The sequence below is a fragment of the Sinocyclocheilus rhinocerous genome, unplaced genomic scaffold, assembly GCF_001515625.1.
Source record: "Sinocyclocheilus rhinocerous isolate Xijiao unplaced genomic scaffold, SAMN03320098_v1.1 scaffold320, whole genome shotgun sequence".
Lineage (NCBI taxonomy): Eukaryota > Metazoa > Chordata > Actinopteri > Cypriniformes > Cyprinidae > Sinocyclocheilus > Sinocyclocheilus rhinocerous.
In genome coordinates, this window is record NW_015638606.1 from 458,574 (window position 1) to 482,713 (window position 24,140).

The 24,140-nt window shown below is 40.9% G+C and overlaps 1 protein-coding gene across 1 annotated transcript in view; it reads right to left on the minus strand.

Moving 5' to 3' along the window:
• Positions 1 to 1,198: 1,198 nt before the first annotated feature.
• LOC107749923 (teneurin-2-like) overlaps positions 1,199 to 24,140 on the minus strand; it is a 106,433-nt gene continuing 83,491 nt past the window's right edge. The window contains exons 10-27 of the mRNA XM_016565158.1: positions 23,864 to 24,049; positions 22,976 to 23,122; positions 17,189 to 17,399; positions 16,992 to 17,111; positions 16,637 to 16,898; positions 16,020 to 16,287; positions 15,527 to 15,670; positions 14,550 to 14,802; positions 13,973 to 13,993; positions 13,425 to 13,657; positions 12,431 to 12,585; positions 10,409 to 11,283; positions 8,925 to 9,100; positions 6,515 to 6,750; positions 5,959 to 6,255; positions 4,242 to 5,862; positions 3,985 to 4,115; positions 1,199 to 2,666 (exon numbers count right to left, since the gene is read on the minus strand). Coding sequence (XP_016420644.1) covers positions 1,929 to 2,666; positions 3,985 to 4,115; positions 4,242 to 5,862; positions 5,959 to 6,255; positions 6,515 to 6,750; positions 8,925 to 9,100; positions 10,409 to 11,283; positions 12,431 to 12,585; positions 13,425 to 13,657; positions 13,973 to 13,993; positions 14,550 to 14,802; positions 15,527 to 15,670; positions 16,020 to 16,287; positions 16,637 to 16,898; positions 16,992 to 17,111; positions 17,189 to 17,399; positions 22,976 to 23,122; positions 23,864 to 24,049 — 6,074 coding nt within the window. The 3' untranslated portion in view covers positions 1,199 to 1,928. The remainder of the gene's footprint in view (positions 2,667 to 3,984; positions 4,116 to 4,241; positions 5,863 to 5,958; positions 6,256 to 6,514; positions 6,751 to 8,924; positions 9,101 to 10,408; positions 11,284 to 12,430; positions 12,586 to 13,424; positions 13,658 to 13,972; positions 13,994 to 14,549; positions 14,803 to 15,526; positions 15,671 to 16,019; positions 16,288 to 16,636; positions 16,899 to 16,991; positions 17,112 to 17,188; positions 17,400 to 22,975; positions 23,123 to 23,863; positions 24,050 to 24,140) is intronic.

Sequence of the window (24,140 nt, forward strand, 5' to 3'; positions counted from 1 at the left end):
CGAGAGAAAAGTGCAACACTCTTGAGTGATCCCTTCCCCCAGCACCAGTGTGCAGCACTTCACTGGAAGTGGTTCCCATGGGTATAAACTTAACACCTGCACTGCAACAGGCTATTTAAAGCAAAGCTGTGTTTACCATTCTCTCACTGTCAACAGTGACAGCTACAGCCGGTCTGATCTTTGGCCATTCAGTCTGAAACCTCATGGAAATAACAGCAAAACAATAAAAAATTACTATATTGTTTCAATTCAATGGTAGACATTTTTACAAAAAGTCAAAAAATCTGAAACTCTTTTTATGTCAGTCCTTGTCGACCACAGAGATCTTTACAAAACACTTTCTGATGTTCTCAACTGACTGTCATTCCACCTCACTGGCCCCAGAAAATCACGGTTTTGACTTCTAGTTATCTGGCATTTTAACTACATTTCTTGATAACAGGACAAGTCATTGTTCTCTGTGCGTTCACAATGTTGCAATGTTATGGAACTGCGGAGTCTGAGTAAATTACTATATAGACTTAAATGTAGCGCATTATGCTAGTATTTTTAGACTGAATAGATTGTTAGATGGAATCTACAAGAAAATGCCGTTTTCATGAAACTTTTTTAGGTTCATGTTGGCTGATCTTTAGTTAAAAGTACAAACAAAAACAAACCAAGTCACATTGTAGAAATAAAAGTTTTCATAAAACAAACATAGAACCATCTACACTTCGATAACCTTTTTCTTTTGGTCTGCTGACTAGAAGTTGATATTTAGATTAAATAATAGACAATCACACATTATGTGAATCGTGAAATTAAGAACTATTTGTCTTTCATGGCCCTGATGGAACACAATCATTCTGCTCAGCTGTAAAGGAAGTAATTCAAATTCAAAAGGTACAAATGAAAACGTTTTATTTTCATAGAATTTCAGAAGAACCTCCTTCCACAGGTGTCTGAGTGTGACTTTGCTAGTTGAAGCTCATATCCACACTGACTCACCACAGTCAGAGATTCTACACCAAGAAAAAAAGGTCAACGGCTGCATTAGCTTTTGTAATATATTCAAAGAAAACGACTTCTGCGGTGAGTCTTGCAATGGATTTTCACACAACGTAATGATGAAACCACTTCCTTGAAGATATGTTCTTGATTTGATACACCCAATGTCAATGAGAATAATTTACATGTGTCATGTTTCACAGTTTTAAAAAACAATATATATTACACTTTCATCTGTTTTCACTTGTCAAGTTGAATTTAAATTAATAAAATAATAATAAAAAACCCAGACAATCAATAATCTCTTACATATTATACAAAACGGTTGGCTCATGTACAGTTTATTGATCAATGTATCAGCCCCTGTGATTGTCATATATTACGAACAAAAGAGGACAGACTCTGTGAGCTGATGATTAACACATCCAGCGAAAGCCAATCAGAAAGCTCAGCCTCACACGGTGTGATTAAAATCTTAATACCAAACACTGCATTGACGTATAGCGAGAAAATTCATGAGGAGCGAGACTGAAAGTGTCGAGACGCTGACGTTCCTTTTGAATATGTTCCAGTGTAGTTTCACAAACACATATCGGAGCAGGTGATGCTGTTTTATTGAGTACTGCGGCATGAGAGTGATGATTTCTGTGATGTTTGATATGCAGTCATGAAAAACCAAAGCGAGCCATCACACTATCATCACATTAATTTCTCTGCCACTCACAGCCAGTCTGAATTGACTAAAAAATATTTACCACTTTCTATAAAGTCAAAAGATCACTACAAAATCATTGTTCACAAGTGCTTTTTTTTTCAATAATGGGTCATAGTGTTCTTGCTGCTGGCTGTTGGTTCTCCATTTTTGGGAAACGCCTCTGCAGCGCTCTGTTGTTTCTCTCCGTAGGAGATGGCATGGCATCAGCAACAGTTGAACTCTGTTACCTCCTGCCCATCTCGTTCTGTTTGAGGAACTGGATGTTAGCGCTGCTGTCCGCCAGTTCAGGGTACTGCTCTACTGGGAGCACGTAGTAGCCCTCGTAACCCGCGACCTTCCCCATGGCTAACAGTTGTTGCTTCTCATTTTCAGCCCACACGCGTCCTCCTTCCCTGCCTTCGCGCACTTGCTGTTGCTCCCTGGCCCATGCTCCAGACACCGCCCTCTGGTGGGCTTGTTCCAGCAGGCGGCTCCGCTCCTTTTCCAGAACCTCCGCTGAAAGCCCGTACCGGATGCTATATGTGAGTTTGGCGGAGTGGATTTCTATAGTGACGCCCCGGCGGGAGCGTCCACTGACCGTCACATTGATTCCACTCTCCAGTGTCTTGTGGCCGCTGCTGAGACCCAAGGCCAACAGGTCACTGTCAGCTAGTCCGAGCTTCACGAAGAAGTGGCAGTCCCAACCATCGATGGTGTAATGAGTGCCGTCCAGGTAGATGGCGTTGCTGAGGATCTGTGATATTTTGCGACTGTCTTCGCTAGCTGAGGTGGACAGGTCTGTTAATACGTGACCATCCCTGATAGCGAGCATCATGCCTTTGCCTACGATGGGCGTGCTGGTGCCAAACCAGTAACCGGGCTTGTCACGCTTGGTGCGCCGCTGTTTGTTGAGCCGCCTCCCCTCAAGGACCATGAAGGCCTGGTTGTGTCTGTCCACTGAATGCTGAACTCCAGTGAAAAGCTGTAAAATGGATGAATAGTTAGTGACACCTGATAAAAGTGTAAAAGCAGTAATATGATACATATGGTCACTATCAATTTTAGGTTGTATGATGTGTCTAACAACATGTCTACACCGGACGCAAGCGGCGCGACAAGATACTATAGAACCCTTCATAATCAGTGATGCTGTCTACACTGGATGCGGTGCAGCGTGGCGCAACACGACAAATCCCTGAAAGTAAACTGATGTCTCGTTCTATTTATGACGTACTGACACTAGGTTCAAATGATTTGCAATGGTCACTTTGTCGAGTCCAGTGTAGACAGCCTCAAGCTGTCGCGGCGCGGCACGACGTGACAACTGTCGCATGGTGTAGACATGGTGTAAGGTACAGTATGTGTGAGAGCATTTCAGGAAATTTGACTGAAAGGTATTTTGTCCCTTTAGACTAGGGACATGCTGACACTAAAACTGTTACATTTGTTGTTGTTGTTTTATTGCCAAAAGTTTGAGGTTGGTGAGACTTAATATTTTTGAAAGAAGTCTTGTATGTTCACCAAGGCTGCATTTATTTGATCAAAAATACAGTAAAACAGTAATATTGTGAAATATTATTGCAATCAAAAATATATTTTTTTCTATCTTAAAATGTAATTTATTCCTGTGATGGCAAAGCTGAATTTTCAGCAGCATTATTCCAGTCTTCAGTATCACATGATCCTTTAGAAATCATTCTAATATGCTGCATATGGTGTTCAATTTGGTGCTTTCTTATTATAATAGTTGCACATGCCAAACCACCTCTTTTTTTGTGGAGTAGAAAGTTCACCATTTATTTGAAATAGAAGTTTTTTGTAACATTATAAATTACTTTTGATCAATTTAATGCATCCTTGCTGAACAAAAGTATTAATTTAAAAAGTCGTATTGTTTTGAACGATAGTTCAATCATGACAACTCTCGGAACATTTTAGCATGGTGATGGATATGAAAATGTTAATGTATTTGGTCTTGGCGGAACAGATCTGCTATATTTAACCAGAAGTTTTTAATGGTAGTGAACATATTCGTAACAAAAACATTTTGCAAATTGTCTTCATTAATTTGTTTAAAAACGTTTTTTGTGAAGAATAATATAATATAATATTTTTTGTAAAGAAAACAACATCAAATGAAAAATATAAATACTGATATCACATATAAAACATATATGGAATATAACCTGATAATTCTAAACATTATGTGGTCAGTGAAAATAATGAATGTAAAATCGAGAAGAAAAAAAAAAACTGGTGAAGCCATTTTAATTGAAAAATTATCACCAAATCAAACTGACCTGAGTGTTATCAGAGTCCTGACTGGCAAGTACCTCATAAGGAGGGTCAACAAAATAAAGGGAGTGTCTAGGAAACCCTGGAATTATGTTGCTGAGCTGAAAGCCAAACATAACCAGCCAACTCTTCACATCTGTAAGACAAAACAGGGAAAAAAATTTCTTTTACAAGCTGTCATAGAAACCAATGTGAGTCATTTATACATAACTTCTAAGCTCAGCCCATAAATACAAAGCAGAACAATTTATCACCTTCTCACCTGTCACATAGTTTTTCACATCAATCATATCGCTGAGTGGATTATTGTTTTTGAACATATACAGGTTGAATGGAGCTGGCTCTTTGCCTATCTTCGGCCACAATGTATGGTCAGGTGCAATCCATCTTCCTGCCAGCACGTCATAGTCTCTCTGGGCGAAGTGCACCAGCTTTGTGAGAGGATCATAAAGCCCTCCATGAAAGCCTAATATGAGCTGGAAATCTGGGTTAGAATCATGGTAGATCTCTCCGTACGCTGTGTACTGCATCTGCTTGACCATCTGCCCATTGCTGCTGAAGATGGCCAGTGGGGTGCCTATGTTGTCAGAGGCGATATAGTATTCCTCCCCACCACTGACCTCCATAGCAAATAGATGACCCTGCAGGTCATAGTAGAAGGAGGTGATTTCAGCTCTCGAGTGGTTGTAAACATGGGTGACCCGAGTGGGGTAGTTCAAGTCGGCGTAGAAGTACTGCTGATGCTCACCTTCGCTAGTTCTGCGGGAGACACGGCGGCCCAAGCCATCATAGCGGTAGAGGACACTCCAACCTCCAGCTGTGCGGCTGTAGGCTCGCTCGAGAAGACCTTTGGAATTGTACTCAAAAATGTCTGAGCCTCTCTGTGCAAGCACGCCATCCTCATCGAGGTGATACTGCATATCGCCGAGCCGCGTGATTCGGTCTCGAAGATCGTAGCGTAGTGGCAGCAGACGGGCGCTGTTACCAGGGTTAAGCAAATGGAGATTTCCATTTAGGTCGTAGCTATAGCGCCAAGTGGACCAGTCATCAACCTTGACACCAACAAGCTGGCCGTCACCGTCATATTCGTAGCGGTACTGTGTGGTATTAGCATATGGACCGATCTTCAGTTCACGTTTAATTACACGGCCCATACTGTCATACTGCACTGTCATCCAATACATCAACGAGCGGAAGATCTCGTACTGCACTTCTTTGATGCGGCCATGTGCATCAAAATGCTTACTGAGTGTCATCACGGCCGTAGTGAGGATTTGGTTGATGTCGTAGTATATGATGCCAAACTTGCCGAAGTGTTCGACCTTACCGGATATCTCATCATAGCGGTACAGGTCCACAGGAAGTGGGGTTTCCCCTATTACTGGCTTTATGCTGGCCACCCTGAAGCTGTTGTCATGATAGGTGTAGTCAAAACGAGCATTAACCATTCCTTCTTCTGAGAAGCGGTACATCTGTTTGTCCACTAGGGGGCCGAGTTTGCGATAGCGAATGGTGCAAGAGAAGCCTCCGCTCTGTAAGTTGACCATTTTAAGCACTCCTGTTGTCTCATCATAGCCAAAGTTGATGGCAGTTGCGTCATACAGCACCTCCGAGAGCTTTCCAAGCTTCCCGTATTTGTAGAGCACACGCCGACCCGTTCCAAGGTAGAATGTAGCGCGTGGATGCCCATCCTCACTGAAGTCGTGGATAATGGTGGCATTGCTCTCAGGGGGGTTGTAGGTGTTGCGAATGTAACCAACAGACACATGAGTGGCCATAGTGTGTCTGGCCATGCTCGGCATAGTGACCGCCGTGAGCCGGCCCGATGTGTCAAAATCAAAGACGTACTGTTTCTGACTCTGCTGGAGCAGCAACACCATGGACTGCAAAGTGAAATGAAAAGGTGCACAAAATGAGTATATACATGAACACTATAAGAAAAACAAGTGCTTTATTGTGGTTCTGAAGAGTCAACTCACTTTGTCTATGTAGCTGAAGCTCCAAACTTTCCCATCAACAAAGGTTCGGGACAGGATCCGTCCAAATGTGTCAAACTCGCTTTTCTCACTCATGCTGCCCCTCTGCAAGCCCACCAATCGGCCGGTGGGTGAATAAGATACATTGACCAGGGCTAAGCTGCTGCTAGGAAGCCAGGTGGCCGGTCGGCCCTGGGCATCATAGATGATGCGCAGAGTGAACTTGCGGTGGTCATCGTAGATCTTCTCTGTTCTGGTGTTGCGGTCATAGTCAATGGACAGAAGGTTTCTGCTGTGGACCTGCGGGAAAACATTTAAGGTTTTTTAGAAGTTCTAAACTAAAATCAAACATCAAATATTGCAGTTTACATAGCAAATCTCAACTGATTGATTGTTTATATTGTCACAGAATGTAATTGCCCAGCTCTAAACTGCTAAATGTGTTAACATATTATAAACATTAACTTTCTAATTTCTGTAAAGCTGCATTGAAAAGTGCTATACATATAAAATTGACTTTACTTGACAACTAACTTCAACAGTAAAAAGAAAAGCTTACGCGCAACTTCCTGCCAAAAACTGTAACCTTGCCCTTGGTCAGCTCTTTTCTCATGCGCCATTCGATAGAGTTAAGGCCGCTGTCAGTGGGTAGGGTGATGTTGCGTCTCCCGATGGTCGGGCTCACTGATCCTGCAATGATGTGTGGTTCGGTATGAAAGCTGATGCCCATTCCATTAGCATAGGATACTCTCAGTGTGCCGTTGTGGTACAACTGATAGCTATTCCTCACTTGGTCTGTGAAAAGACAAAAAGAATATAGGTCGACAAGGATTATAAAATCAGATTATACTCTTTAAATAGTACATTATAAACAAGCATTATATAATGTTTCACATATCATTATGAATGTACTCATATACACTACTATTTAAAAGTTTACATTTTTTTCAAAGAAGTCTCTTGCGCTTTTCAAGGCTGCATTTATTTGACCAAAATACAGCAAAAACAGTCATTTAAAATACTTGTATTTTAAAATGTAAATTATTCATGTGATGCAAAGTTGAATTTTCAGTATCATTACCCCAGTTTTCAGTGTCATATGATCCTTCAGAAATAATTCTAATATGCTAATTTGGTGCCCAAGAAAAATTACATATTATAAATGTTAGAACATGTTTTGCTGTTTAATACTTTTGTGGAAACTTTGATAAATTTTTTAGGATTCTGTGATGAGTTTAAAGGGGTCATATGATGCAATTTCAATTTTTCCTTTCTCTTTGGAGTGTTACAAGCTCTTGGTGCATAAATCCGGGGTCGTCACATTTGGTTGCCACAAGCCCGCCGGCTGCGCCGTTCTCAAGCCCGCCCGCCACCGCTCACTCAAGCCGGCCTCCGCTCACTCTAGCCTGCCGGCGATTCCTCACTCAGCCCGCCTGCCGTTCCTCACTCTAGGCCTCCGCTCACTCTAGGCCACCGTGTGTGACGCTGTGTGTTTCGTTGTGAAAGCGAAACTACTTTGTTTGGAAAAAAAGAGGACACAACTAGAAATCAGTGGTTAAGTTGTATTTACAACACTGTTCCAGAACAGTTCAACCCAAATATTCAGATGTGTGCAGCGCATTTTATGATCATCGCTCCGGCCTGACAGGGCATCATCACAATATGGTAGGGGCATAATATTTCCGTCACACGCTTGAGGTATTCAGCCAATCACAACGCACTGGATAGCTGGCCAATCAGAGCACACCTCGCTTTTCAGAACGATGAGCTTTGTAAAAATTGATGCGTTTCAGAAAGGCGGTGCATAGAGGAGAAACAATAATGTACAGTATGTGGAAAATAATGTGTTTTTTTAACCTTAAACCACATAAACACATTGCATTACACCAAATACATAACATAATGTTCTTTTTAGCAACATCATATGACCCCTTTAAATGTAAATATTTAAAATCATCACAGAAAATATATAAATATTAAATATAGAAATATTTTGTAACATTATAAATGACTTTACTGTCACTTTTGATCAATTTAATGCATCCACACTGAAAAAAAGTAAATACAAATATTTTCTGTAAGTAAAACAGATTTGATTTTGATATATGATTTTTTAAAAACAGATTTAAAATCATATATCCTGACATCTCCAATCCAGAAAAGTCCAGACAGATAATGGTAGTGAAATGCATATGAAAATATATAAATATTGTTTCATGGCATTTATGTACATTAACTATTATTTATCTGTTAAGTATTTAATGTTTGTATTATTATGAAGTGTTCCCTAAAACCAGCCTCATTTAATTTCATATGATGCATTAGTTCTGATCTGACAGTCTATTGTGCATTAGGGGATACGCAACACTGTGGGGCGGATGTGTATAATGCAGCTTTTGGTTATAAAGAAGATTTAGCTTTGGCTAAAAGCAGCATAAACATCTTTAGTTCCATTTACAAGCTTTAATTGGATCAGCTGCTGCTTTCCACAGAAATGTACCTGGGAAACACAATCATGTACAATTTCAAAGTCATAAAAAAATCCAAGTGCATTTTGGTACACTGCTAACAAGCAGAAGGCACCCAAAAGGGTTGGTTTTCATGTAATTTGTCTTGAGTAAACAGCAAAAGCAAACTCTTTACAGGAAGTAACAAGCAAGTTGTGCAAGGGAATCCATCAACACATAATCCACTGGATATAAAGAGAAGAGTTTACGCCTTCAAGCTTTTGCCTGAAGAAAGAACCCCTAAATGGAGCCTATGGTAAATTGTAAAATGATGATTTCTCTGCTCTGTTGGACGCCGTACATTCAAACAATGTGGCCTCCCTGTGGGTAATAAAGAGAAACACCAGTCTACCTGCCTGCTGTGTGTTTTGGTCTTAATGGATGTGATTTAGAGGGAAAACGGGGGGGCATCATCATGAGATCTGGACTGAGATATGTTCTTTGTGTGTTGTGGGTGTGTACCTTGAACCACAGTGTAGGACGCCTCTACGGACGAGAGATTAGTGATGACCGTGACATCATCATCTCTGTTTGAGCTCTCCATGTCAATATTGATGGTCTCCTCCATCTCACGACGCAGACTGGTCACCACACCAGTGGGATATGTGACGTTGGTTAGACGACCCTCACTGTCATAGCTGTGAAGAAGAGATACAAGACAAAACTCACTAATATGAATATAATAAATAGCCAGCAGTGTCTGCAGAATTATTATTTTTTTATTTATAATTAATTTTTAATGTTTTAAATAGTTTGATACCAATGTTATTTTAATACTATTTTAGTATAGAAATATTATGAACTAATACAAATAACAAAAGCAAATAAAAATGACTAAGACTTAAACTAAAATAAAAAAGAGAATACAAATAAAAGCTAATTTAAAATATTCAAAATATTATAATAGATACTATTATATTTTTTATATTTTAAATTAGCTTTTATTTGTATTCTCTTTTTTATTTTAGTTTAAGTTTTAGTCATTTTGTTATGTGCCTTTGTCATTTTTATTAGTTCTTAATATTTCTATATAGCTTTTTTAGTTTCAGTTCAGTTTTTAATTTAATATTTGTATTTTATTTCAGATTTTTTTTCAACAATTGGCAATTGGAAAAAAGCTGATATATATATATATATATATATATTAGTTAATAAAATACAAATTCTAGTTTTAGTTAACAATAAAACACAACTGGACATCTATTTAAATGTCTAGAGCAGTTCTAGCATACAGACACTAGATGGCTGCAGGACCAAAGCAGTACTGGGAAAACATCCTCTGCTCTGACACTAGATGAAGATACCAGCCAGATGATAACCACAGTGCTTAGAAACAAAAGTCAAAATTCATTGTCTATAAAAACATCCATGAAACACTGGGTGCAAATTTTGAACAGTCACACAACTTTTGCACTAAAAAATTTTAGCAGAAAAACCTGCATTATATTCTCTATCCAGCTTAACAAAATGCTAAATGCACTGAAACATCACTAGGTCATTTTAAATGAACTCAATATCAATCATTTCATTGCAAACAAGCCTCCTTTTATGTCAATTGGGCTTAATATACAGTGGGTACGGAAAGTATTCAGACCCCCTTAAATTTTTCACTCTTTGTTATATTGCAGCCTTATTAACATTGCACAATAAACATTGTTATTACTACCCACGAAAAACAGATGCAAACAGAATTTTAATAAAAAGACTTTTACTGCATATTGCAGCAGTTATTCATCAGACGATAACCAAACACATGTCTAGAGATGCAGTGCCGTTATTAGCCTTTTCAGCATTTTAAAAAGTAAGTTATTCTCATTGAATTCCTCCTGAAACTTTTTGAATAGTGAGTTTTTTTAAACTTTTTTTATTATTATTATTTTCTTTACGATTTCCAGATTTGCCTTTATCTCAAAGTTCTATTATCACACTGCACATTTCATACTCACTTGTAAAAGTTTGTCCATCCGGTCTCATCTGACTTGGAGGCTAAAAGTTCTGTGTTAGTGTAATAACCGAGCTGTGCCACTTCCTGACTGAGGGCGGACACTGAACGTAGGCTGCCGGCTGGGTCCATTCCCAGTGTTACCACCTGGTTCTCTGGCAACAGCACAAGCCTGATAGAGCCAGATGCCTCCCTCCTCACCCGAAGCGTATTGTTAGAGGCATCGGTAACTGCTGCCAACTCTCCGTCCAGCCCGTAGGTAAAGTTATACAGTGCCAAGCCTGTAATGAGGCTAACCGTCTGCCTATGAAGGCCGTCAGGACCAAACACATATAGCTCCTGTTCTAGAGATGAACCCACTTCATATTGTCCACTCGCTGTGGCATTGGGGCGGTTGCTGTGGATTGAACGTACACGGATATTGTTCAGGTCAGCGATGTACAGGGTACCATCTGGTGACACAGCCAGTGAAGCGGGACAATTGAGGCTGGCGTCCGCAGCATAGCCTTCATCTCCTGAGAAACAGTTGCAGTTGACGTCATTCTTGCAGTCGCATTCAGAGGCAGCACCGGCAAGCAGGGAGATCTCACCGCTGGTGCTAACTTGCCGTATGCGGTTGATGCGCTTCTCGTCGGTTTCAGCAATATAGAGCACACCTGTGTGGGAGATGGCGATGGCTGTGGCGCTCTCCAAGGCAGAATGGATGGCTAGTTTGCTGAGAGAGTAATCAATGCCAGGGACCTGGCAGTGCATGGGCCGCCCTGCAATAATGCTGACCTGGTGGTTCTCAGAGATACGCAGGATGACGTTATTCTCCAGCACATACAGAGAGTTGTCCATAGGGTTGATGGCCAGGTCTGTAGGCCACTCCAGACGTACCTGAAACATTAAAGGTGAAGAGTACATTTACACAAAAAAAGGACAATAATTGGGCATGTTGAGCAGTTGTGGTCTGAGTGTAAATTCAGCTTTGCCCAGCGGGATTTCCCTGCCTCTGCTTTTGATATCTCCCATTCTGTTCGTTTGATTCCCAAAGGGGATCCTTGCTTCTGGTCAAATTGAGTGCATTTCCCATTTCTGACAGTAGATTTCCTTCTGGCATTTAAAAAAAAAAATTATGTGTTACAGATTCTTCCGAGTGGAAGGAATCAGCAGGTCTATGAATTTATTACAGTGATAGACAAATGATGACAGCTGCTTGATTGATAATCCAGTTCCATTGTTTGTCACTCTCATTGTCAAACGTTAATACCCACGGAGACACTCTGACAAACAAATATTGGCTAGCGAAAGCTCAAAGACACAAGGATGAAACATTAAGTATTTCACAGCGCAAACTGAAATAAACAGGCTGAAATGTGTTTACACAGCTGTGTTTGACAGTTTATCTTAATGCTTCATGGGGCCTGTAAATTGTAAAAAAAAAAAAAAAAAGAGAAGTGAGCAGGTTACTTGTAAAAATTATTTAGTTTAAACAGTTATTTCCTGAATTTTTACTGTTCTTTTTATTAATTACACTGTATTTTTACATTGTCAAAACCTCTACATTAAAACATCAATGATGACAGTCTCAGCCAGATGTTTTTTTTTTATACAAGCACGTTTGATCAATATTACTTTACACAGGGTGCCATCAAATTAATTTATAATATGCTCTGGTACACAAATGATCTCTCTCTGATTCCATAAAACAATCTTGATAATTAACCATGTTAGTTTTAATGGATTGTTTCTATGCAAAGACACAAATTTCATTGCTTCTGCATGAAAAATTACCTAAACAAATGACAAATGAAGCCGACTCATTTTCATATCCATTGAGATTAATTGGTGTATGTATCTGACATACAAGAAGTTAATTTGAACTTGCACACACTGCAGACAAATTCAAATAAGATTCAATATACATCTATACACATTATAGGGCATCTGAATTATGCACTTTAGTACAGATTTCAACAACTGTTCATTTATTTATAGGAGTCTGAAGTGCAAGTGCAAGAGAGTTGAGGAAAGTAATTACAACCTGGCTGACGTCCATGCTGGAGTCACAGCTGAGGGGCCTGACTGCAGTAAGGTCATTGGTCTTTATCAGAGTGGAGATAATGCCATTCTGATCCACTTTTCGTATCATAGTAGCATCCACAAAGTACATCAGGCCGTTCTTATCCAATGCAACACCTGCATGAAAGAACGGACAGTGAAGAAACTCAATACTTGTGCATGATAATGCTCATATTAAGACATGCTATAAATTTTATGATTTTCAACAATGTAGAAAACATTCACCTGGTATTAAAATGTCAGTTAAGACATAGTTATCTATTGTTATAATTGTCTAATTATGGTAATTTTCTTCTTCTTAAACTTCTCGTCAATGTCACTGCAGACTCTCCTAAAGAATTTCACTGCTCCCCAATCTGATTGATCTGAATCAATCTGTATCTGATTGATTTCCCTCCCATTCCGATATTCCAGAGAGAAAAGGTGTCTTTAAAGGTAAAATAATTAGTAGTCTGTGTGTGTAGGAGCAATGACCTGGAAAAGAGTCAGGCGCTGTGCTGCTCGACTGCTACATTTTGAGTCAACCTGTCACGGTGATCATGTCAGAGTGCGTTTTATTCTGAGATAAGAAGGCAGAGTCTGTCTCTGAGTGCAGTCTGCTAACCTTATGATCTCTCTTTACCTTCTGTGTCATTTATTTTCCTCACATCAGTGGTGGAATGATGTCTGGAGTCTAGAGAATTACAGGTTACTGAGGTTTGTGATAGCACAGAAAATGACAGCACCTGGTAACTGTCTAAGGGATTAAATGTTGATGCTTTCTAGGTTCAAGGAAAATAAAAATGCCGTAATTGTAAAGCATCACAGCGTTGAAATGCTGCTTTGTCTTGCGTAAAAGCTAACTCTGAAGAAGTTCAGGGTGTAGTATATAGTAAGGTATGGTACCGTGTGTAATTTTTGCCCCTCCCAACTCACAGAAAGTGAAGAAAAATTGAATATTCCTTAAAAAACTTCACCTCTTGGGCTCATTAGTGTGGCCTCCACTGCCTTGCCTCCATCACCACAGTGAGCCTCATCGAACGGGACGCACTGCTCTCCCGTCCCCACCACCACCTGAGCGTTATCCAGCAGCGGTTGTGCCCCATTCAGAGAGCGAACGCGGTAGATCTGCCGGGAGTTGGTGTCTGACAGGAACAAAGAACCCGAGACCGGATCCACTGCCAAGTAGTACTTATGGCTTGGACTGTTGCTATGGAAATAGGGCAAATGGGAGAATGTCTCTTAATAAAATCCTCTGAAAAAAGCATGGTTACCTTGGTGAACATGATGAAATGAACTATTCAGTTCATTGCTGGTAAAGTAATTGGAGCTCAAAAAAGAAAACTCTGATAGAAAAGAAAAAAAAAAGCTCTGAGTGAAATTCTGCTACATACAATGAACTGCAGAAAAGAGTAGGACACAGGCACAACAAATCTGCACAATGTCAGTTTTCAGACACATTAGCATGCTATTTAGACATGCACACATGATAAATATTTTTACATTATGCATTTATTTTAATTACCTGTGTCTCAAATCTTTATTTCTTCATGGACAAGGGAAGAGAAGAGAAAAATAATGCATCAGTTAGAATAAATAAATAAAATATCCAAACATATAATTGTAAAAGCTATTCCAGTTGTTAAAAACAACATTCAATCAAAACTGAACTTATTTTTTTTTTCATAATAAATGTCCTTGTTGTAGTAGTGCATGATTCATCAATGCATGTCAAGTGTTTATTATTAACCTTCATCAAACTGCAATAACTGTTGACTTTGTGGTCAGTGCAAGTGCTCTGACATATTGAGCTGTGGTGCTCATGGGAAACCCTTGATTTCACGGAACAATATCAAATTACAAGTTTTAATTATTATTATCTTCTTCTGACAGCTTTTCCTGTCATCGGATCTTGGAATTCAAGCCTCATTAATTTTTTATTTAAAAGTGATTTGCTGATTCATTTTTTTTAGAACCAACTCCAGACAATTATTATTTCAGCAGAATATTCAGTTCTACTCAATAATGCCTTATATTAAAGAGGTGAAATTAATTACAAATGCTGTTTTAATGTTGTCAGCTGTGCATCCTATCAGCTTTACCTGAGCTCCAGTACAGCTGTGGTATTGAGGGACGGATAGACCCTCCGCACAAAGTTCAGGTCACCCACGTACAGGTTACCCTCTCCGTCACAGGCTACAGCCATTGGCGCCAGCAGCTTGTTGCCCTCAGCCATCCCACTGCAGCTTGGGCACGAGATGCTGCGTCTTCGGCCGTTACCCATAATACTGTTGATGATGGGTGGCTGCTGCTGGGAGAGGAAGATATTCTCACCGCTGCCCTTATGAAGGATGCCTGTGTGAATTAAATCAAACACTGCCACTAAGCGCAACTGAGTGAGATTCCAAACATGACATATTTCTAATGGTCTTTACACGCACAAATGTGATGCTTAAATGAAAGCATCAATTTCTACAGTGTGACATATTTATTGCATTTCATGATCAATAGTGTGAAACCAGCAGTCATTAAAGACCTCATAATCATCAATAACGACCAAAAAAAATTTGCTGGTCCCTCAAACACACAGAATTTTACCCTAATACAGCGATGAAATTATGAGCAATGACAAATGTGCATAAAAAGAGCAATATTAGGCAGAATATTTGTTTTATAGTCCACTGGCATGCTCTCCATCTCTATGTCCTTATTTGACTTTCCACTAGCCAAGCTCCAATCACAATAAATTGTTTTTCTTTTAACACCAACCTCCCTATCTCCTAAAGCAAGGGAATACGTCTTCGGAAGGAGAAATTTAGTTGCTGCAAAAGCCTGAAGATAAACAGGTGTGAAAAAGGATGCAGTAACTTCTGTTCTATAATGGTGTTTAATACCAACACATTTCGCACAGTGTGAGGAGATGGAACTAAAGTCTGAAGAACAGAAACTTCCAGTCCAATAACAAATTCAACAATGAATGCATTTTCCATTGCTGATCACTGATGTCACTTCTGAGTTCTTCTGCCCTTCCCTAACGAGTGTATTAACTTCTATATGAATAGGTGTTTCCATATCATACCGCTGCGGACATTCAGCGTGTGGTGTTTGTCTAGAGACCAGCCGCCCAAGTTTGAGGGGTTGAGCTCGTATCCCTGCAGCACAGCTGTCCTCTTCTCCCACAGGATCTGACTGGGACACGTCTCATACTCATACCCCACAGACACTATAGAGAAAGATTGACAGATGGAAAGAGGGATAGGAAAGAAACGTGAAGAATGAAGGCGAAAATGACAGAGAAGGAAGACACTTAGAGGAAGAGCAAAGCTGTGCTATCTTAATTAAACACTCCATCACAGAGCGGGGACATAACAATTCATTAGCTCACAGGAAGAACTTGCTGCTGGCACACACCATAATAGATGAGAGACAGACAGTCATTAAAATACGAAACTATCTGTGTTTTGGAGCTCAAATTAAGAGAAGACACTGGGGAACAGACAATAGCATAGACAAGAAACAAGATAACAGTTAAAATACACCTGTTTCCTGACATGACCCCATATCCCACTTACCCAAAGCCTCGGTCAGGCCATGGACCCTCTGCCTATAGGCATCAGTCTTGTCCCAGATATAAGTGTAAGCCAGGTTAGGAGATGCATGGAACCATTTCTGAAGGAGATGACCCTCCACGGCCACCATCAGGTGCACTTTGGCCAGGTTGAGAGGCACTGGAGCTGGGGTCATGATCACCTTTAGCAGTGAGAGGTAGCCTGAGGTCCTGGAGCTCAAATAGCAAAGTTTAAGACCAGTGCCGGGAATCTCCACCTGTTCATGAAGCACCTGGACAGTGAGAGGAAGCGAAAAGTGGGTTAATGGCTTCTAAAAGTGCTAAAAATCTAAAATTCTTGCAGCTGCTGTCAGCCTTTAAAAACTACCTCAGAGAGGAGATAAAAGAGATGAATTGTGAGCAGGGGAGAGAAACCGTGATTGCGAGAAGGTATGAGGATGTGAATGAGTCAAAAGGAGTTCAAGAGCAAAAACGATGATTAACAACAAAAGACCAGCCAAGAGTGAAGAAGGAGAGTAATGGAGAATATAAAACGCAAATAAAAAGCCAACGGAAGAATGTAATGACCTACGCGGGCGTGAATGAAATGAGAAGTGATGATAGTGGTGTTGAATGCGGCACCTGGCTCTCAGGGAGGATGTGTTTCTCTGAAGGGTTGGAGCTGAAGAAGGAGGACAGTGGGGACGGAAGAACCACAGGATCAGGCCTGACAAAACCGCTCAGGTCACATCTGGCCATGGTTTTCTCTTCCGTTTGTAGCACCACAGTGTCCATGGCGTAGAAGCGATTCCAGGGCAGCCACACCGTCCGTTCCTGACTCAGAAATGGAGCCCGCTCAAAACGCAAAGTCAGAGAGCCTCCACCGTTGGCCACCAGATCAAAACTAGAGAGAACCATCACAGGAGATATACTTCAGTACATACTCAACTGCATGTGGAGGTACAAAAAGGGGCTTAAATAATGTGAAGTTACTCACGTGCCATCCTGGCGGGTCATGGTGTGACCATAGTGGAGGTACTTCACAAAGGTCACGTTGACGCCCACCAAAGGAGTGCCATCTGAGGTCAAAACCTGACCTCGAATCAGAGATGCCAGGCTACACACATAAATACAATATTAGAGCATGATAAATTTAGTAATTTAGTCTATCACAGCACAGGGCAGATGAGGTACCTGGCATTGAATGGGTTGATTCCTGGTATGATATGAGTGCTGTCTTTACCCACAAGCATCTTGATTCTGTCATAAAAGGATGGGACTTTCTGGACCTCTGATTGGCTCTGCTGAATAACCTGAAGTGGGTCACGTGATCCACGGCACAGAGGATTGGTTACACAAGAGCTCTGCGTGCAGCAGTCCGGATCCATACAGTCAACCAGACCATCTGAGTGGAAAAGATGTCACCACATGTCATAAGCTTTAGGTCTGTAACATGCATTAGCAATGTGATACATGCATTTTGTATGAAAATAAACCCACACTAGGGTTGTCACGATACCAAAAATTCAGTACTTGATAGAAATGCCAGGGCATAACTAATATATGCCATTGCACATACTTTATTTTACATAAAATACATCAATATTAATATAAACATTTCAAATGAAATATTAGCAATGGAATAAAGACTTCATATATTTCACAGTCAATTTTAGCAGCAATTTTGCTGTAAAATCTTCTAACGCACACTACCGTTTAAGAAACATATTTTTAAATTAATTTTTATTCAGCAAATATGCATTAAATTAATCACAGGTGACAGTAACTACATTTATAATATTTAAAATGATTTGTATTCCAAATAAATGCTGTTCTTTTGAACTTTTATTCATTAAAGAATCCTGAAAAAAGCAGCACGACTGTTTTCAGCATTGATAATAAGAAATATTTCTTGAACATCAAATCAGCATATTAGAATGATTTCTGAAGGATCATGTGCAATGGCTGCTGAAAATCCAGCTTTGCCATCACAGGAATAAATTACACTTTAGAATAGATTCAAATAGAAAAAAAAAGTTGTTTTAAATTGTCACAATATCAATATCTCACAATATCACTGTTTTTACTCTATTTTGATCAGTCTTAGTGAGCATAAGACACGTCTTTCAAAACAATTAAAAATGTCTAATTTGCAGATTGGCTATTTATGATTTTTTTTCTTAATTAAACTTAATTAACCTTGCATGTTTATCTCTTCATGAAAATAATTTTTCACTTAATTTTTCATGTGTTCAGCTGCATTTTACTGAAGTACTGAACAGAATTTGTACTCGATATTATCGATACTATAGAAAGGCATGTTTTTTTTTTAGTATCGCTTGGTTCTGGAATTACCGGCACATTTGGCGTCCCTAGCACACACAGTTTCGATGTTTCAGAGTGGCAGATGGTTTAAAGGGACTTCTGAAAACTCTCAGTTCATCTGCCATCTTATTCTCAGATTGTGTACTTTTGATGAACCCTTCTCAGTTCAAACCTCTGTGCTGCTTTGATGTCAAGAGAGGGAGACAAATAATATGACAAAAAAAAACATAATAAGCTCAAATGTAGAACTTCTCATCATTATGGAAATGAAAATGAACAAATCTATTTATTTATCCCCATTGGGGTAATGAGCTCAACTGATGGATATGATCACTGAATTGAATGATGCTCTAGTTTCTCTCTCTCCTGATTTCACTTTTAGAGAACTTACATCAAAGTTACAGAGGGCATCGCTTACACCCCTGAGAGCTTCCTTTCCTGTTTCATCTTCCTCTTTCTCTCTTCCCATCTCTTATTTGCTGCATATCGCAAGTTCAGTGTACATGCGCACCCTTTCAACACTTCTCCCTAAATGGGTCTTTCTTGATCCAGAACAAGCTCACAACAAGCGTGACTTTTGGTCCATGTTGTTTTGCCTGGTGCTCTCTGATCTCTGAGGTTTCTGTGAAGTAACCCCCAAACGAAGAGTAAACAAAAAAGAGAGAAGAAAGAAGCAGGAAGCAGGAAGTTGTGTATGTCTGGAGAACGCTTGTTTGTGTCTGGGTCAGATTGAGCAGTAAGTTCAAATGCCTGCTTTGACAAGTATTTGGTGATCACCTTTAAAATTTTATCCACAAGAAGTATAATTAAGATGATAAGCAACTTGAGATCCCCTTTGCCCTTCTATATATAATTTCCTGTCCTCTCTCTATTCTAATAATAAATATTCTGAAGAACATTTAGGAAAAGAATCACCCACCTTTAAAATAATCAAATGTTGTTGCTTTGCAGCCTGAAATGAAGGACAGATTTGTTTTTATCCAGCTGTATTTACTCAGTGCAACTTATAATATCCAAGTGAAAGATATAACCAACATGTCAGAAAAAAATTTAAAACCAGAATCACTGAGTTGGAAAAAGGATCACCCCCTCCTAAAAATGGTTTGTAATCAGGTGTAGCTAATCACCTTCTCAATGGAACACAAAGCCATTCGACATTCAACTGTGATCAGCTGTGGTCATTTTGATTAGCTCAGCATGAAAAGAGCTTTCCTGGAGCATTTCAATCCTTGGCAGTGCAACTGAAGCAAACAATCAACTATGGATGGCAAGGCACTGTCAAAAGATCTCCGGGATAAAGTTGTGGACAGGCACAAGTCAGGAGATGGATACAAAAAAAAAAATGCAAAGGCTTTATCAATGCCTAGAACCACAGTGGAGTCTATTATTAAGAAGTGGAAGGTATTTGGTACAACACAGACCCTCCCTGGATCAGCACGTTGCTCTAAACTGAAAGAAAGAGCCAGGAGGAAACTGGTCAGAGAGACTACCAAGAGGCCTACAGCAAGTCTGAAGCAGCTGCAGGAATTTATGACAAAGACTGGTCATTGTGTTGTCAGCAGTTTTGCCTGACATCCGAACATGTCTATCTTAACTTTTTCCCACAATAAGAATAGTAATGTACAGTGAGAGAATTGCAATTTTATATTTCATTACTTTTATAAATAATTGCAATTGCATTTCAAAAATATTTGAAAATTCAAATATTTTTCTAGTAATCTATTAGTCTGCATTTACATTAGAATAGATTAATGCACATCTATTATGACAAATTACATTTTCCCCCATCCATTGCTGTATTCATAATTATGTAAATTATTGCTATTTCGAAAGTGAATCCCACATTTATATGAGGGATTTATATGTCAATCCTGAAACTTTGTTGCGTGTACAGGGTATGTGGCCATTGGTCCTCTTAGCAGCACGAAAAACTAAATTTTTATTCAAATTCTGAACAGATTATATGCAGTCTAGAAAGCATGCAAATAGCGCTTCCTTTATAATCACTAAAAAGCTGCCACTCACTCTTCAGCTCATCGCGATTTCACAAAGCTCTCTACACTGCTCAGTGAACGTCTCGGTTACGTATGGTAACCCTCGTTCCCTGAAGGAGGGAACGGAGACGTCACGTCGGATGACCGACGAATTGGGATCTCGCTTAGCGAGACCAGTCTACTTCGAGTGTAAACTAAACGAGCTTGATCAAACAGTTGATGTGCCAGTACAGCATCAAACAGTTGATGTGCCAGTGCAGTTGGGGCCCCGTCCAAACCCCTGACACTGCAAGCCCGTTGTACGTGGCCCCTCAGCCGGTGGTTGAGGCATCCGTGTGAACCACAGCATGCCTGGAGACCTGGTCTAGGGGCACTCCTGCCCGGAGAAATGCAAGGTCTGACCACGGGGTGAAGGTTTGGCAGCAGGCCGGTGTAACTTGGACCCGGAAAGTGCCACGTTGCCACGCCCACCTCGGGACTCGGCCATGGAGCCAGTGCTGAAGCGGTCTCATATGAAGCAGCCCCAGCGGCGTGACTGCCGCCGTGGCATTGCTACAGTCCCAGAGGAGAGCAGCGCAGCTGAATCCTCCTCTCCAGAAAGCTCTGGCTCACCCTCCGATGCTGCAATCGACATCCGATCGTCGGGGGGAGCCTCGGAAGAAACAGGTGGTACCCCCCGGGAGGATCCAGCCTGCTCTCTCGAGGGCTCCGCTGGCTTCGAAGTGCCGGCTGGTTCGGGCATCCCCTTCCTTGTAGGAGGGGAATTCCTCACCGTGACCGTGAGACCAGTCCGCCCACTGCCAGAAAAAGGGTACCCCCGGCTGCCACCAGAGGGAACCCCAGATCTAGGCAGTGGCACGGGCACTCCGCCCCCTTGCAGGTAACGGAGTCTGGTCCGCAACTCCGAGATGGTCATACCCCCGCAATGGGAGCATGAGTCATCCACGAAAGCCACCTCAGCGTGCTTCATGCCCAGACACGAGAGGCCGCGATCGTGACCATCACCCGGCGCCAGGTAACGACCGCTCGGCCCCGCCCCTCTCGTCACAGTTGTCTATAGCAAGACCCACATCGTTTAAGACCCACATCATTTACAAAGACGTAACGTCAAGTTTGCCACGCAACGTCGTCTTTAAAAAGACGCACCCGTAATTGCTCTTTTAGGGAAATAGCTCTTTTAGCGTGCTGAGGCACACAGGGGAGATGGCCGTCGGCAACACAAACAGGGGGTAGTGCAGCCTGATGTGTGCAACCCACTCGACACGGGAAACCACCACCGCTGAAGCGCCGTACCGCCAACACGAAGAGCTCTCAAAGAGCGCGCTGAACTCGTTCAGTCTTCTTCTCTCAGTAGAGTAGTCAGGAGCAGAACGATGTGATCGCTCGGCTCCAAAGCGAAAAGCTGAATATGCGCTGCATCTGCTGCCTACTTATACTCATGCTGTGATCAGCGGCAGCTGGATGCAATAATCGCATGCCAATGTGCATTGGCTCGTTTAGTTTACACTCGAAGTAGATTGGTCTCTCTAAGCGAGATCCCAATTCGTCGGTCATCCGACGTGACGTCGGGAGTGACCGACTGAAAGGGAACTTTTATTTACATTGTATCCACACACTTTTTTACATTGAGAGGATTTGTGAGCGTGCAGAAAAAAATCTGATGTTATTGCTCAATGCTATCAAAACACGATGTAAATAGAAACTTTTGACGCTCTCCAGAACACAAACACAAATATGCACTGGAGCATTTACCAGATCTGTTTTGCCAATATCCTACTACAGTTTTAACTGAGGGAGCTCTTGGTTTCATTTGAGGGTGCTTTTCACTGCATGAGAAAATGGACGTGTGACGTGCGAGTGTGAGTACTGTGTCAATTACACGCTGAATGCATGAGAGTTGGCAGCCCTGCATCTAAACATCACAGATTGACCTCATTGCTATATTCAAAAGACACAAATCCAAAGTATTTTCACAATACTTTGTGAAAAGCCTGGCCGTGTATATAAGAGAGTGAGAAAACACAAAAGAGAAGACGAAGCGGGGAAACTGAAAACATTTTAAAACAAGAAACAGATAGTTCTTTCTAAAAGCCTCTCTGCGCTCTTTACTGGTCTAGGGGAGATGCTCAGTACTCAGGGCTGGCTCTGAACATCCACCTGTTATATAATCGTTTTGCCTTGGGGTAGTTTCAAATCCCTCACTCTGCCAGCCAACAGACACATCACCTTTTTATACAGATGACTGGAGCCGCTCTATTCATCTGTTCAGAGCATCTTCATATCTCTCATATCTCCTAATAAATTGCCACAAAGCAGCAGTGTATATATAGACAAATCTCAATATATTAAAATGCTTAAAAAACAATTTCGTTTTTTATTGAAGAACATGGGCTGAATCAACATGTGATGGCAAACAGATTAGAACACCTCTTTGTAAAAATAAAAGCAACACAAAGTCTGAAACAACACATTAGCAGCCGATTATCGCACCTAATATTTGTCTTCATGTGAACAGGCCTTTACAACAGTGAGATGATAACTGTCCTAACCAAAAGTTCTGCCTCTCATCAGATTAGCTTTTTCCCCCAAGTCACGACAGATGTGATGCATATGAAGCCAAAGGGATTAGAAACAATTTCTGCATTCAACATGTGTTTGTTACCTCCTTCATTGTCCTTGTTGTCATTGCAGGAGGTCTCCATGGCAACACTGCAACCTGGCCCTCTCCAGCCAGTGTGGCACTCACAGTGCCAGCTGTTCTGACCCATGATGCATTGCCCATTCCCATTGCACAGGCCTGGACAGCCATCTGCAATAGAGGAAGGAGAGATCGATCAATTGTGTGATTATATTGGATTTGGCCTGAATTCGTTCGGTGCCCATAAGAAACACAAGGAGAAATGTTACCCTCCACTCAAAACTCATTATCATACTGATGTCATGCACGCCACATACCACTAAGAAAACCTGTCAGAAAAATTCTGATGGACATCTATTATCAATGAACCCAAGCAAAACCTATTATGGATGACTTGGTTGACTGCTGAATTTTGGCTGGTGAATTCAGCGTTAAGAAGTGTTGTGTGCACAAAATCCATCAGCTATAAGTTGTCTGAAAACAATGATGTGAAAACAGTGATGGAGAGGGAGAATTGTACTCATTAGCATTAAAACAAGCATCCTAACACGTGCAACCAAAGCGGCATCCATTAGCATTCCTCTTCCAGTTGGACTCCAGAGCTCAAAAAGTCATTTAATATTCTTATATATGCGGATCACAAAGTGAAGACTGTGTCCTTTGCTATGAATGTGATTATAAAATAATGAAAACACACACAAACATGCACATCCACACAGATGTGTTTTTCTACTCTATGAGTGCTGATGCAAACATGAGCAAATCAATCTAGACCAAACAACAAAACAGCAGCCGAAAAGTCTTTGAAAAACACTGGTGTAAAAGAAGTCACAGAACCAAGGGAAATGCCTTTGACTAGCTTAAAGCTTCAAAGCAGGATAAGAGCATGTGTCTTTGTGTGTGTGTGTTTACCGATGGTGCAGTGTTCTCCATTCCAACCCTGTTCACACTGGCACTTGCCATCCCTGCAGGTCCCATGTTTCACACACTGTGGGTTACACAGTCTCTGGTCACAGCTTGTGCCTGTCCAGCCCTCCTCACCGTGGCAAACGCCCCCAACACACACGCCATGGCTCCCACAATCTGCTGAACACACCTCTGGAGAGAGAGGGAAAGGGAGGGAGAGGGGGAGAGAGAGAGAGAGAGAGAGCTGTTTTTACTCTCATTTTTTACTTCTCTTAAAGATATA